At 47.8% G+C, this 14,199-nt stretch overlaps 1 protein-coding gene across 1 annotated transcript in view; it reads right to left on the reverse strand.

The window, feature by feature from the left end:
• Nucleotides 1–3,722: 3,722 nt before the first annotated feature.
• Ctdp1 (CTD phosphatase subunit 1) overlaps nt 3,723–14,199 on the reverse strand; it is a 59,563-nt gene continuing 49,086 nt past the window's right edge. Inside the window, exon 13 of the mRNA XM_051163736.1 lies at nt 3,723–4,587. Within this exon, the coding sequence (XP_051019693.1) occupies nt 4,446–4,587 (142 nt within the window). The 3' untranslated portion in view covers nt 3,723–4,445. The remainder of the gene's footprint in view (nt 4,588–14,199) is intronic.

Here is a 14,199-nt window from a genome sequence, read left to right on the forward strand (position 1 = left end):
ACCAAAACGCCCTTCAGTAGGGAAATGCCTAAGCTAACCCAGAGATAAAAAGAATAAGCTTTGCAGTCCTGAAGGACTCAGGAGCCATGAAGGTTGGGAGGCCTGGTAGCCAGGTCTGCATTTGCGCCACAAAGCAAATGTACTCAAAGGCCACTGGTTAATGCCCACCTGAAATTTATAATAAAACCTCTGAATATGAAATACACTCAAAATGCCAACATTTTGTTGTTGTTTTGATCTTTTTGTTTCCCAAAAAGATCAGAAAGTAAACTGATCATGGTGACACACGGCTGTAATTCCAACACTTGGAACCCCAATCACAACCCTATAAATCTGGTTATATACGGTAAGATGCTGTTTTGGAAAAAAAGAAAAAAAAATTAACTCTAATTGTTACAGATGTTCAAGTTTTGGAAAGTTTCTTGCCTGCTTAGAAAGATTTCTTCCGGACTCTGATGAGTTCTCTTGTTTTCTGGGAAGGGTCTCATATAGTCCCTGTTGATTCTGAATTCACAGTAGTCTCCTGCTTCAACTTTCCTAGAGTACCGCATACAGCTCTTATTAAGCTTTAGATCATAAATCTCCTTTTAGCTATTTAAGGCACAGAACTTAACATTATAAAAAGGACCTCAGGCTGGCATGGTGGTACACTTGGGAGGCAGAGGCAGGTGAATTTCTGAGGGTTACGCCAGCCTGGTCTACACATTAAGTTCCACAATGGCCATGGCTACAGAGAAAATAGTAGTGAGAATTCTGGAAATTTGGTTTCTGGCGTGGTGGCACACACCTTTAATCCCAGCACTTGGGGGGCAGAGGCAGGCGGATCACTGTGAGTTCTAAGCCAGCCTGGTCTACAAAGCGAGTCTAGGACGGCCAAGGCTACACAGAGAAACCCTGTCTTGAAAAACCAAAAAGAAAAACAAACAAAAACCCACAGAAATATTATAAGAATGTTTTTATTTTGAATCTAGGTGCAGGGATATGGGTTTAATGTGTGGCATTAGGAATTCTGGGAACTTTTCAGAGGGTACATAAATGTAGAGCCCCAAGAGGTGGTCAGCGGCTGCTGGTTGTGGTTTGTTAGTAGTTGTGTGCTCAAAGAAGAAACAAAAGAAATTAGATTCAAGGGCTTTCCTACTTCCTCTCTCCCCTCTCTCCTTGTTTCTTGCCTATCTAGTATTAGGGGGTAAAACCAGAAGTGGGAGAAAGTACCCACAAAGTAGCAAAGGACCCCAGAGAAACCCCTTTCCTAAGATTTTATTCAAATAGATGTACAAACTATTCAACATAGTTTCTTGAATGTGTAAGTATCATTGTCTACACAGATTTATGTTCGGAGAGGACCTGGTTTGCTGCAGAGTTTTCATTGCCATTTGGACAGTGCGTGTGCAGTTAGCTCTAGCTAGGTCTCCAAGAGGGTTGCAGGTCAGGGGACTAGTGGACAGTAGGGCAGCAGAGGATACAGCTGGTTCTGACAGGTGGGAGTCAGTATAGAATCCTTTAAAACCCTGTGGCAGGGTCTCCAACACCCTCTTTTCTACCTGGTCCAGCTCTGGCATTGATGTGCAAAGGCAGCTGAAACAGGTGGGGAAGGAAATTCCATCTTAAGCATAGTGTGTGTGTGTGTGTGTGTGTGTGTGTGTGTGTGTGTGTGTGTGTGTGCGCGCGCGCCCATCCAGGCCCCATCTTAAGCAGGGCACAAAGCCCTGAGTACAGGTATACAGACAGGTTGTGGTGGCGGTCTGAGATGGGCCCTGCCTTGGCCCATGTTCCTCAGTGTCATATAAAGCCTGGCCACCCCCAACAGCATCTTTCTACTCACCTTCTTGGGGCAGGAGGGGCATGGGCCATGTTAAAAGGGTTTTTGTTATCAGAGCCATACAGGGAATGGGATAAAATTCATGATTAATATCAACACCAGGGACTGACAGCCAGAACATGGTGTGGGGGAAGGAGCTGAATGGCAGCTGACAGCCCAGAGGAGCATACCACCAAGACACAATGATCCCGTGAGAAGATGCTGGTGGCCACCGCTGCTCAGGAAGCCAGGCCAAGAGCTGGTTTGGCACATGCCAAGATGATCTTAATCATGTTTTCACCTTCATTTCACTGCAGGTCCACCAACGAGGCTTCCTTCCCCCTTTACAGCTTCACAGGCAACAGTGACTGCAAGACACAGGAGATTTTGGTACTGCTGGAGAGTAAATGAATGCTCCCAGTGACACGTGGCAGGAGGCTTGGCTTTTGGGTGTTGCCTGCAGTCTTTCCTTGTAGACCAGGCAATGGAGAAAGCCCAGTGGAGAGGAAAGCTAAACCCCAGAGGTTCCAGTTCTTGATGTCTGGGCAGCAGCTGTCTGAGCAGCGGAGGGCACTGGAGTGTGATCTCCGGGGTGTAGCTGAGACAGAGGACACAGCCTTGGTGCAGAACTTCACTGCCAATGTGGTGGTTAAGCCAGGAAAGGGATGTAAGGCACTGGCGTCTTCACCCCAGACCTGGCTCAGGGCCAGGATGGGCTCCAGCTCTCTTGGAAGCAGTGTGAAAATCCCTGCTAGCCAGGAGCGGGGTCTGACAGCACCTAAGTGGAGACCCACCCTCTGGATAGCATCACGGTAAAAACTAGGGACACCTGAAATGGGACTGTCCCGTTGTGGCCTTGTAACAGCCAAGTACCTGCCCCATTCCCACCCAGTGGTGGGAATGGACGGCTGACCTGCCTGAGCAGCTCTTGACATCTCTCTCGACTCGTCTTCACGTCATACTTACTTGCACACACATGCCTAGCCCATCAGTGCCCACAGGGTACACAGGCTCTGGGAAGACAAAGTTCATCTGCCTGAGGTGAGAGGGGAGGAATGCCTAGGTCCTCACGGCCCCTGAGGTTTCTGCCTTAGGTTGCTCAGTACTTCCTGCTCTAGGACTCCACACTCTGGCTGCAGCCTGGAACTCACCCCTCCTCCTGACAAACTGGCGAGCTTGCAGCTAGCATCGTGCTCTACTGAGACTACAGGCCTCTCAGCTGTCACTCCTGTGCGGTGACCAGTTTGCTTGCTGGCACCGGCAATCCCGTTAACTCTTCTTGCTCACCTTTTGCTATCTGCTCACTTCATTCTGGGAGGAAGTGAGACAAGAGGAGGCGGGAGACAGAATTACTGCCCAGCGATGGGTCTGGAGCACTGGCAGTGACCTTGAGGCCCGGTGTGCATGCAGGCTTCCTCCTGGCCACAGCTTAGCAGGACAAGCTGCTGACGACAGTGACTGCGGCTCTTCTGTTTAGATAACTTTGAAGACAGAGGGCACTATCTGTCCCAAGGCTTCTCCGGAGGACACCTGTGTGCGCGGCAGACTGCTGCCTGCCCATAACCCTGACCCTTATTGTGGGATCTGGCTCAGGCAAGGACTCAGTTAAGTGCCGGAGGTATGTCTCAGATGGAGCCTTGCTCCAGCTGTGGGCCTGAGCATGGGAGCAGAGCTGCCTGATTCCCCAGGGGTCCATCTCAGGCTGGAAATTATGACTTTGTTTCCTTCATGTTTTGATACAATTTTCAGAAAAAAAGTTCCCCCAAATAGCAGGAAGAGTTGTGGGCGGCAGTGAGTGGGGTGTCAAGTAAGCTCTATCATTGCTTGTGTTGGTTGGTCTATGAGCTGGCCGGAGCAGGCTCAGGCTTGGTCAGCGCAGGCTATCGTGACATCTGGCTGCTGGGCTGGAACCTGGTCGGGAAGGAGTCGGAAGAGAGGACTGCGCACGGCTGTCACGCACCAGAGGAGAGAACTTACAAAAAGAATTTTATTAAATGGAAGAAGAATCTGGTGGGTGGATATGAAATATACAAAAAATTTACATCAGATCCCTTAGGGCAGCACAAACCATTTCTCACCACACTGCCCAAACTGGCAGGCTATGGCCCAGGCAGCCCAGGCTGCAGACAGGACTGCATCAGGAACTCCAGGCCATCTGCAGACCCATGGAAAGATTGAAGGGTGGCTGGGGCTCCCAGGCCTGCCTGTGAGTCTTGGTGTCCTGTATACATGTATGTACATTGCTATTTCATTTAAAAATCCTTCAAATTTTTGATAGCATCAGCTGTGAAAAGGGCCCAAGATGCCAGGCTTCTGCTCTACTGCTCTCTACCTCTTACTGAGCCCTCAGTCCTCAAACTAAATATGTTGTTGCATTCAAAGGGAAGCCGGCCCTAGTCCCTCACCACATGACCAGACATCACATATCCACTCTCGCCACGAGAGAGGCCCTGCTGAGCTCTTTGGCATAGCACACCAACTCCTCGTAACACTTTGTCGCTTAAAAAAGTAGACTTTCCTATAGTAAAACATCTTACAAACACTTATTTCTGTAAAATAATGTGTTTCTGTATGGAGCTCTGCAAAATATACGCTTTTCTGGAGAAAAAGGACCCAGGCCAAGGGCTGGTATGGTGGCAGGTCCACGTCACATGAGGTCATTCAGCTCCGCCTCCAGAGCAGCGGCCATCTCATCTGCTTCCGAGCTGCTGCCCTCCTCATCGTCATTGCTGGACTCCCCGCTGGACTCACTGGCAGCATCTTCCTCATTCAGTTTTCTCTTGTGGCCTCTAAAGAGAGAAGAGGAGGAAGGCCACGGTGAGACACTGGCAAGCACGCAGCACCGCAGTCATCTCAGTGCAAGAAAGAATCCCATGGTCACTGTCCCAGGCCAGGCATGTTATGAGGACACACTCCACACTCGGGGTAGGGAGTGGCTGAGGGCTGTATGGACAGGTGAGAACATTTGGATCCTCAGGTACATGCCAAGGAAGCATGAAGCTACCATGCAGGAGTTCTGTGGGAGTACATGATAGAGCAGCAGCAGCCACAACAAAGAGGCCAGAGAGTAGGAGGCGGGAGATGGACAAGGTTCTCCAACCTGTCTCACTGGAGCTGCTTCTAGGCCAGCAAGGCAGCAGGGAGGGCTCCCAGACTGGGGTGGGGGGTTGGGGGGGAGAGCATGATGCCTGTGAGTGTGGACAGGAGGAATGACCACAAGGGCACTACTGTGGGTGCCATGTCACGTTCTACAAGGAGACACTCATGAACAGCCCCAGCTGCAGGTGTGTGTGTGTGTGTGTGTGTGTGTGTGTGTGTGTGTGTGTGTGTGTGTGTGTGTGTGTGTGTGTATGTGAGTGCGCACGCGTCTGTGACACGCAAACCCTTTCCTTTGCTATTCAAAGTTCCAGACACAAGCAGAAAGAAACAGAACAACTAAATAAAGACTCCAAAGGGGATTCTTTCACAGCAAGCACTCATGGCTAAGTTATGCGTCAGGCAACTAAGTGCAGCCCTGCGCCTTTGTTAACACTCATTTCTGCAGGCAGTCACTCAAGCCTAGCACTACTACAGAAACTCCAGCGGTCACCGGCACTCTGTATACCCAGCAACCAGCACTGCGGGTTTCTAGGCACTGAATCCCGTTGCAGGAATCTGCAGACCAGAGCCAGAGTGGCATCAAGGTGCTCAGCACGCTCCTTTCCTAGTGCTGAGGCTATGAGCCCAATCTCTCAACTTTATACAGCTCTTAGACCCTAACCCAGCTCACCCTGACAAAGGGCAACATCATCCCACAGCTCCAGTCCTGGGAAGGACAACTCGAAGAGAAAGTACATTGTAATTGTGGCCACAGAACAGAAGTTTCTTCGGCTGACATACACATGTGTGTTAACACATCTATAATATTTACAGTAGAAGCTAACATACCCAGTCTGTAGCATAATCACTTGAGACCACTAATGCTGGTTTTAGGATAGCTTTGCAGTTTTCCTGTGAGGTAGGTACAAGGCGACAAGGTGACAGGATGGAAGCATCAGACAAGACATTGCTTGACTGTGTCCAAGTAAAGTGGTGCCCATTCCAGATGGCTCAGCGAGCCTGTGTTGCAGTGAATACAACTCCAACAACCGCAACAGGTCAGTGGACTGTAAACCTCCATGAGATCCTGGCTCCTCCCAGTCCTCTGTCAGCTCAGCCATGCCCTGCACCCCTTGAGGACGACGGGAATGTGGTATTTTTATCTACATGCTGGGGCCCCTGGGATTTGAGATCTTCGTATCAAAAGCTATGCATTCTCTCAGCCTAAATTCAAAATTCATACATCATTTTTGAACGTCAACCAGAGCAACTCTTTGCTACTAAGAAAAAAAATTTAGATTTTTCAATATACAAAAATGCAGAGTTGGTCTTAAAATCGATGTAAAAGGAAGAAATCCTCACACTGGAGCAAGAAATTAAAACCAGAGAAACCACAGAAACAGTGAAAGTACATCTCCCCACTAAGATGTCGTCCTGACTCTTGGTGGAAATCAGGATTAAGAGGTCTGGTCCCATGCTAGTCCGTACACGGATCATATGCTGTGTGGTAGGGAAGCTTGCTGGGTGGGCAGGGCCTTTGGAGACAAGGGAGAACTCTGCCCTCGAGACACCTGTGCTCCACACATGGGGCACACACACTCCAAGAACACAAGTGCACTCATGCCCAGCTGCAAGCCTCCAGGTTCATGTAGCACGCTCTCAAGTGGTTTCAATGCAGCAGACACAGTCACATAGAGCTGCCAGGTTACCCTTCAAATTCTGCACACTTGTGGAAGGAAAGCTATCTGACGCTCCCCTACAAAACCCACTAGACCCCGTTCTATTGTGGCTGACGTATGTTTGTTGGCTGTTTCTTAACAATTAAACTTTATTATACAACCCAACTAGCTTATACAAAAGGGAAAAAAGGTTAAAGGGAAACAAGAGTGAACCTTTCAGTATCCATTCCACGGGATGGGTCCCTAGGTGTCTCTGGCCTGTTTGCTGACCCTCGTGTGCTCAAGCCCTGTCTCAACCTGCTGCTCCTCTTTGTCCTCTCCGCCTGCCTGTCTCTCACGTGCAAGGGGCAGTCTCCATCTCCCATTGAGGGTCGCTTAGAAACACAATAGTCCAGGTGGAGCCCCTGGTCCCCTTCCTGAATTCCAGGCCCAGGATGGCTCCACCCAGTCTATCTCTATCTCAAGGTTAATCTCTGGGAGTATCCATAGTGTGTCCAAGGGCAAAACCTGTGACAAAGCTTACAGTCCTTCCCACACCGTTCAGCTGACAAACAGGCCTTTTCGTCCCTTCAGGGCACCACAGTTTTGTTTCTGGTCTTCACCATTCTAACCAAGTGTGTGTCAAGTCTCCCGTGGCTGTACTGCATAGCCGATGCATTTGTCACCTCTGCTATTATTATTATTATTATTATTATTATTATTATTATTATTATTATTATTATTATTATTATATTATTATATTATGTGTTACATTGTACACCTCTGGACATTGGCCCTCGCTGCTCATTTTGGGGCCTTCCAGTGGGAAGAGTGGAGTCCCTTCGGGAGCCCACCTGTGCACCACCCCATCTGTAGCTATCTTGTTTTCTTAAGCTTCTTTTACAAACAAAAGTTACCTTTTGATTTACGGCCAACACTTTTTATTGCTACTAAAAACTCACTGTGTAACACATGGTTACAAGATTTTCTCTTGTTTTATTCTGAAAACTTCAGTGCTATTTAGGTCTGTATCTATTCTGAGTTGACTTCCGTGTTGGGTGTAAGGTATGGGCTGAAGTTTCTTTCTTTTGCAGTTGCACAGAATGCTATCACACCATTTGTGGAAAAGAAAATTTAAGAACTGCCCGAAGGAATATAAAGACCCACTATTCAAAGAAACCTCTTGAATTTTGAAGCAAAAGAAGAAACCTCCCTGAAAATGTATTTGGCTGCAGGAAAGTGAGTAATTGTTTAGTCAAACAGATCACAATGTTGCAAACACTGGATTTGCAAGACAGATGGCTGCACACTTGCCATGTATGTGATGCCGTGTATGAAATGCTCTAAAAGTGGCAGGACAACAAATAACCTAGAGCAGAAATACTCAAGTGAACAAAGCCACCAAAATTCAGCTTTCTGGTGGTAATGTTTACCCCAGACCGACATTCTCATGTGTGGATGCTTTGTTCTGACACAGGAGATCCTGAAGGTGGACAGAGCAGTTGTGTATTCAGTGTTAACATTGCCACTGGGCCTGTTTCCCAAAAACAGCCTGAGCTCACGAAGCTCCTAGAACTCTTTAGGAGGGACATCCTGCCTTGAGGGAGGTGTGCTGTGCCCTCCTTACCCTGACTCCCATTCCCAACACTGTGCTTGCTGTCCGCTTTGAATTTTTTTAATGGTGTAGTACAAACGAGCACCCAGAGGTTGAGCAGGAGGAGACGCTGCACAGACCCAGAACCCATGTAAGCTCTGCTCTGGGAAAACTGGCTGTGTTCTGAGTATGTGGAAGTACATGTGTCCACTGTTAAAGATCCTTGTATTTGGTTAGATCATTGGCAGTAAAGCTGCCAGCTTAGTAGCACACTGCCTGCCCCGGACTAACAATGATGCCACAGTGGGCTCAGGTTTGCAGTTTGGGAGCTTAGAGCCTCCTCAAGAAACGTGAGGGGAAAGGTGCTTTGTAGGATCCGGAAGGAGCAGGAGGAGTAAGGTCAAAGTGAGACGGCAAAACACACAAGAACTGGTCCTCATGGCATCTTTCTAAAGCCAAGCAGTGAATGCCTCATGGCAGACAAGCATCCTAGTGGTGGCCCACAGAGTGAGCACCCAGAGAACAAAGAATGGAGGATACCTCTTAGTGGTGTCTTGACAGCAGGCATGTTCAGAAAACCAGGGGTGACTGGGAAGGAATCTACAGTAAAAAACTGATGACCTAACCTTTAGGAAATTTGACTCTGAGATTGAAAATGACTCCAGAAGGCTTTCCAAGTACTCACACACTGCAGCAGGCTCTTCTGGAGACACTGCTTCCCACAACCAACCAGGCCGCTTGACCAGAAACCAGCACCACAGTGTTACAGGAAAAGACGGAACACCTTACTAACTGAAACTAAACACAAAACACCTAAAAAGCCAGGCAAGGGGCAACCAGTTGGAAGACAGACAGGGATATCTCTGAATTCCAGGCCAGCTAAGGCTACACAGTGAGACCTTGAAATAAACAACAACAAACAAACTGACCTATGATCTACAGGTTAAAAATATGGATCGCACCTAATTTTATTTCCACTGTTACAGCCCAGACCTGCAGACTCTGTAGGGAAGGATGGCACAGACATGTATGCCTGTCCTGGGTCCCTGCTGCCTGGTGAGCAGGAAACAGCTGGAGGTGGTCAACACTGATGTAAGGAGAATCTCCTGACGCGGCTGGCCACTGTCAAATGCTGATGTCACCTGGTGACTTTCTGTTCTCAAACCGCAGTACACATTTCATGACTCCTGGGGCTGTACATTTCAGTCACAAAGTGTTGTTCTGGTATGGGAACTGACTCCAAGTGAGTTCAAAGGTCAACATGCTAGGCCTCCCCCTTTTTCTAGTGTCAGGCCCTACTTCCTAGCCCACCTTCCAGAAGGCAGGGAAACTTGGTTCAGATGCAGGAAATTCTCACTTCCTCCTGGGGTTTGCTGCAGAGCTCAGCCATAGAGAGGCTGGCTTCCCTACGTAGAGTTAACATTTATTTACTACAGACTTGCTCATTGGGGAGAGGTCTTGAGACAGGGTGTCAAGTAGCCAAGACTGCCCTTGGACTCCTAATCCTCTTGCCTTTGCCTCTCTGGAATTACAGGCACATGGCACCATGTCCAGCTTTAACTATGAAAACAGTAGGCAAAGTACAAATACATCTTTTTCTGGTCTCCAATTATTCCTTTGAAGGTCAATTTGATTTTTTAATTGTTTTACTTAAACTGTTACTTAAAGTTATATGTATAAGTAAAAGGAAAGATAATGGTGGAATATTGTTTTGGATAGAAAACCAAATGATGAAATATTTAAAATTTAAAAGTGAGAAAGTAGACACAAGAAGTGAATTTTTCCACAGGCTTCTCATTTTCAGGACATTTAGGCTGATAGAATCTTTGCACACTGCCTCTGAGCTGCACACAGGGGCAGCTTGAGCTCTGTCACCCATCCTACTGGCACCACCAGGCTACAGCAGAGCAGTAACCGCTGCATCTCTAGTTGGTGCTTTTTTTTTTAATGTTCACATTGGTGGGTGCTGTTTTATCTGTTTGAATCTCAAGGCCCTCAAAACAGGGGCAGTGTCTGAGCCATGGCAGTGGCATGTGCTCAGCACACAAGGACATGCGTACTGACGCCAAGGAAATAAGCAGCATGCATGCCCTCCCCAGAGATGGTAAGACCACGAGAGAACACACAGATTGAGGGCAGTGAGGCCACGGGAAAACAGACAGATGGGCCAGCAGGTTCATGGAAGGAGGGACAGATGGCTAGCCGGTCTGTAAGGAAGAACTGGGACGGCAGTCCAGGTCTTTAGTGACAATTCTTACTCTGGAAAGCCAGACTAACTCACTCAGCTCTTCATAGCCTTCGCCAGTCAGAAAGCCAGGCAGAGCTTTACAGAAATGGATGCCCAGGCCCCAGTCTTGGCTAAAACAATGTTTGCAGCAGCACAATTTAAAATACATCATGAGTAAATTTAGGTAATTATAAATTACGTTGAAAATTAGAAACAGACAGCTGAAGGCCACAGTTTAATAAGTGCCTGCAACTGATATGTTTCATTTCCTCTTAGTCAAACATGCAATATTTATATTTTGTTCTTACAACCAGCTGCACAACTCCATAGAGAAATATTAGCAGATTTAAATTTGGAACCCCTGAAAGCTTGAAAAAGCATATCAAGCTCAATGTGGTGGAAGGATATAAATATGAATAATAGATGTAAATTTCCTCCCCAATATTTCAGCTTTCTGAACTCACTGCTGTCACAGCACACATGGCTCAGTGCCTGAGGTTTATTATTCAAAAAGATGCAGAGCTGTTTTAATAAACACAGTGCTGTTTTACACCAGCATCCAATCCAGCAGGAGCCATCAGCCTACCCAGCGCGCACTGTTCACACGTTGATTACAACTGGTAGAAAGAAAAGACCAGCTTCGTAAGGGGCAACCCTGCTTCATTACACTGTTGTGCTGAGTATGGACTGGCACCAGCATCGAGAAACGCTTCTCAAAAGATTCGTTTGAGTGGCTACGCCCATAGCAAAGTGTGTGACTTTGCACAGTTAAAACTATGTAGAGAAAAAAAAAAAAGGTTTTATCTTCCCTTACACACAGGCACACACTTTGTGAGGTCCATTCTAGTGTCCAGGTCAGAACAGGTAGCAGTGTGGAAACTGCAGGTAGGACATACAATATGGTCACACAGCTCCTGTGTTTTTCAAAACAATTATCTTGACAGCTTTTGAGGAGCTAGAAAGCTCACGTATTGACAAGGGGATTCAGGTTTCCGGTAGGAATATTTCTGAGCTGTTCCCCCCAGCCCCAGATACACTGATTCAGGCCAGACTTTTCATTACTCCACCAGCCGCTCAAAGATGCTGAGCTTCCTTCTGGACCACAGCCTCTATCCCAAGGGCTGACGTGGGTAAGTCAGCATCACCTGAGTTACAACTGTGCACATCATGGACGTCAGTGAGAACGAGCAATGTGCAGAGCACTCCTCCATGGCTATTGGACACTCCAGGCTGCCTGGGGCTTTATAATGTTGCTGCAGAATTATGCTCTCAGTCTAAAGTGTCAGGCTCCTTGGAAGGAGTCCAGTGGCAAGGGCATCTTCTTTTATTCTTTGGCACAGTGTCGCCAGATATGCGGGTGACTGTGCTGCCAATGACCCTCCGGCCTGCTTCCCACCTGAAAGCAGGTTCACCTCATTCGAGAACTTTTACAAACACACGCTTCTTTTGCTGTCTCTTAAATTTTCTTCTCATCTTTCATGTTCAAAAGTTTACTGTGCTGAGTCTGTGTGGATTTCTTATCTTACATGGAGTATGCCATCAAATTTGGGGAAGGTTTTAGCCATTTTTCCCCCCAGAGTATATTTTCTGCTTTCTCTCACCTAAAGTTAGTTATCATGGCAAACAGAACTTCTGTGTGAGCATCTCTGCAGCAGCTGTGAGAGCTGGACTAATGTAAGCCTCAGGGAATGGAAGGGATGGGCAGGCTTGGTCAGAGGTGCCCTGGCCATCCTGCTAACCACATGTTTGCCATGAGAAAGAGAGCTAAGCCCCAGGCCAGGAGAGGAAACCTGTACAAGGAACTCACTCCGTTATAAACTAGTGCCATTTGTCTTGTCCACTGTCTCTGTCCTCATACCTAGGACAGTGCCAGATAAGCAGCAGGGCCTGCAGTGGGGCTTGGTGCCCAACTGGCATATCCCAGGCTGGCATCTTAGAGCGCCCTCCAACCCAGTCACTATGTATGGAGTACCAATTGGGTAGAAGCAACACTGGGATACACAAAGAACAGGTTCTAGTACCATCGCAGCCAGGAAGGACAATAAAACTCCATCCAGCTTTGTCTCACCCAAGAGTTACAGGTTATTGCAAACTGCTGTGGGCTTTGGCATTTAATACCGTTGTTTTCACTGTCCCACTAACTCCAAGAACAGACGTGGTCATGCTGCATTTCAAATCCGACAGCTGTTGCTCAGGATACATCCTCCTCACTCCCACCGAAAAATTCTGGCTGGAAGGGGCAGTGGCTATGAAGGACCACACCTGGGCGGTCAGGCTGCACCTGGGTGAGCACTCCACCTGGGTGGCCGACACTTTCCAAGCTTGTGCTGGATCTTATACCTAAGGAATGTGTCCTGGGACTGCAAGTGCTGTGTGCTGCTATGGCAGGAGGATGAGTCACTTCTTGGTGGATAAGTACAAAGTACAGCCTCCCTCCTCCTGCTAGTCATTTTCAAGTTCAAATGATGCTGATTCTGAACAGCTGGGCCACGTGAACCTTACAGGATGCACTGCCAAGCAGAGCGCCACCTGACACACCAGCCCTGCACCTCAGCTGCAGTGATTCATCACATGCAGGAAGAGAAAAACAAATCTGAGAGGTGCATTGATGGGCTGGGGCCCGGTCCTGGAGAGTCAATAGGCAGTGGGGCTCTGAGGATTAGATTCCACACCCCCTTGAGAACCTGAGTGTAATGTGGGCCGCACTATCGTGGTCTCTGCAGACAGTGGTAGTGTTTCCGTAGGCCTAGTGGAGTGCTGCTCTTACCACTTGTCCTCCCTGTGGATGCCACCTCTGGGTAGAGGTCACATCCAAGTTGTGTCTCTGGTCTTAATTATGTTGCACTTCGCTCACTGGGACTGACCTAACCAATGCTGTTGCTATTTTCATTCAAGATTCTGAGGTGGATGCCAGGAGGCTGTGGAACGTTCCCGTATCATACAGTGGGTGGAAGAAGGCTCCAGAAATAAGAGTTCTAAATGAGACCCTTAGGATGGATCTCTGTCAGACTGCTGAGCTCAGTGTTTCTCTCAGATGAGCTAAGGTTTTAAGGAAAAAGCATGGTTGTGAGGTGGTACGGTCAGCAGCACTTTCTGAGCTGTGAGCGCCACCCAATGGACACCACCAAGGATGACAAGATCCCAAGTCCTAGAGAGGAGGGAGAGGGCAAGGCAGTCAGAGGCTCTACCGTGATGGACTCCCTGGCAGGGGCACAGGACACTAAGGTTCTCTCTGCCAGGAAGCAGCTAGAGTCACGCAGACTCAGTAGACACACATCTAAAGGCTGAGCGCTGAGGGCAGCGGGCCTTTGTCGTGCACACATCTTTAGTCCCTTTGTCCCCGAATACAGGTTTTGTTGTTGTTGTTTCCTCTATTTTGCTTGTCGTTAAAGGGCCTTTACCACACTACTCTGCATCCTACAGACAGATGAGGGAACAAAAGTGACACGGAACTTTACTCAGCTACCCTCTGCACAGACAGGCACAAAACTAAGCAAATAAAAGATGAGATTATCATCAAATCAAGAAAAGGCAAAAGATTATGAAAGACGCTACAACTGTTGAGGCCTTCTAGTTCAGCAAAATGACTTAAGTCACAATAAAGACTATATACATCTAACCCTGAAATGATTACACTGGCAGGACCGAGGCAAGGAGAAGGCTAAAGCAGGGTAAAACAGGGCCCTGCTCTTTAACAGTGAAAATGCAACACAGGAGGCAGAATGTAGCCAGGGCAGGGCAGGACCAAGGGCAGAACCTCTGACTTGGCTCTTCTATTCTGTGCCTTTTAGTGTTTTCTGGATTTTACATAAATTCATATTAATTTGCTAAAATAAATTTTAAA

This window comes from Acomys russatus, chromosome 20 (genome assembly GCF_903995435.1).
Source record: "Acomys russatus chromosome 20, mAcoRus1.1, whole genome shotgun sequence".
NCBI lineage: Eukaryota > Metazoa > Chordata > Mammalia > Rodentia > Muridae > Acomys > Acomys russatus.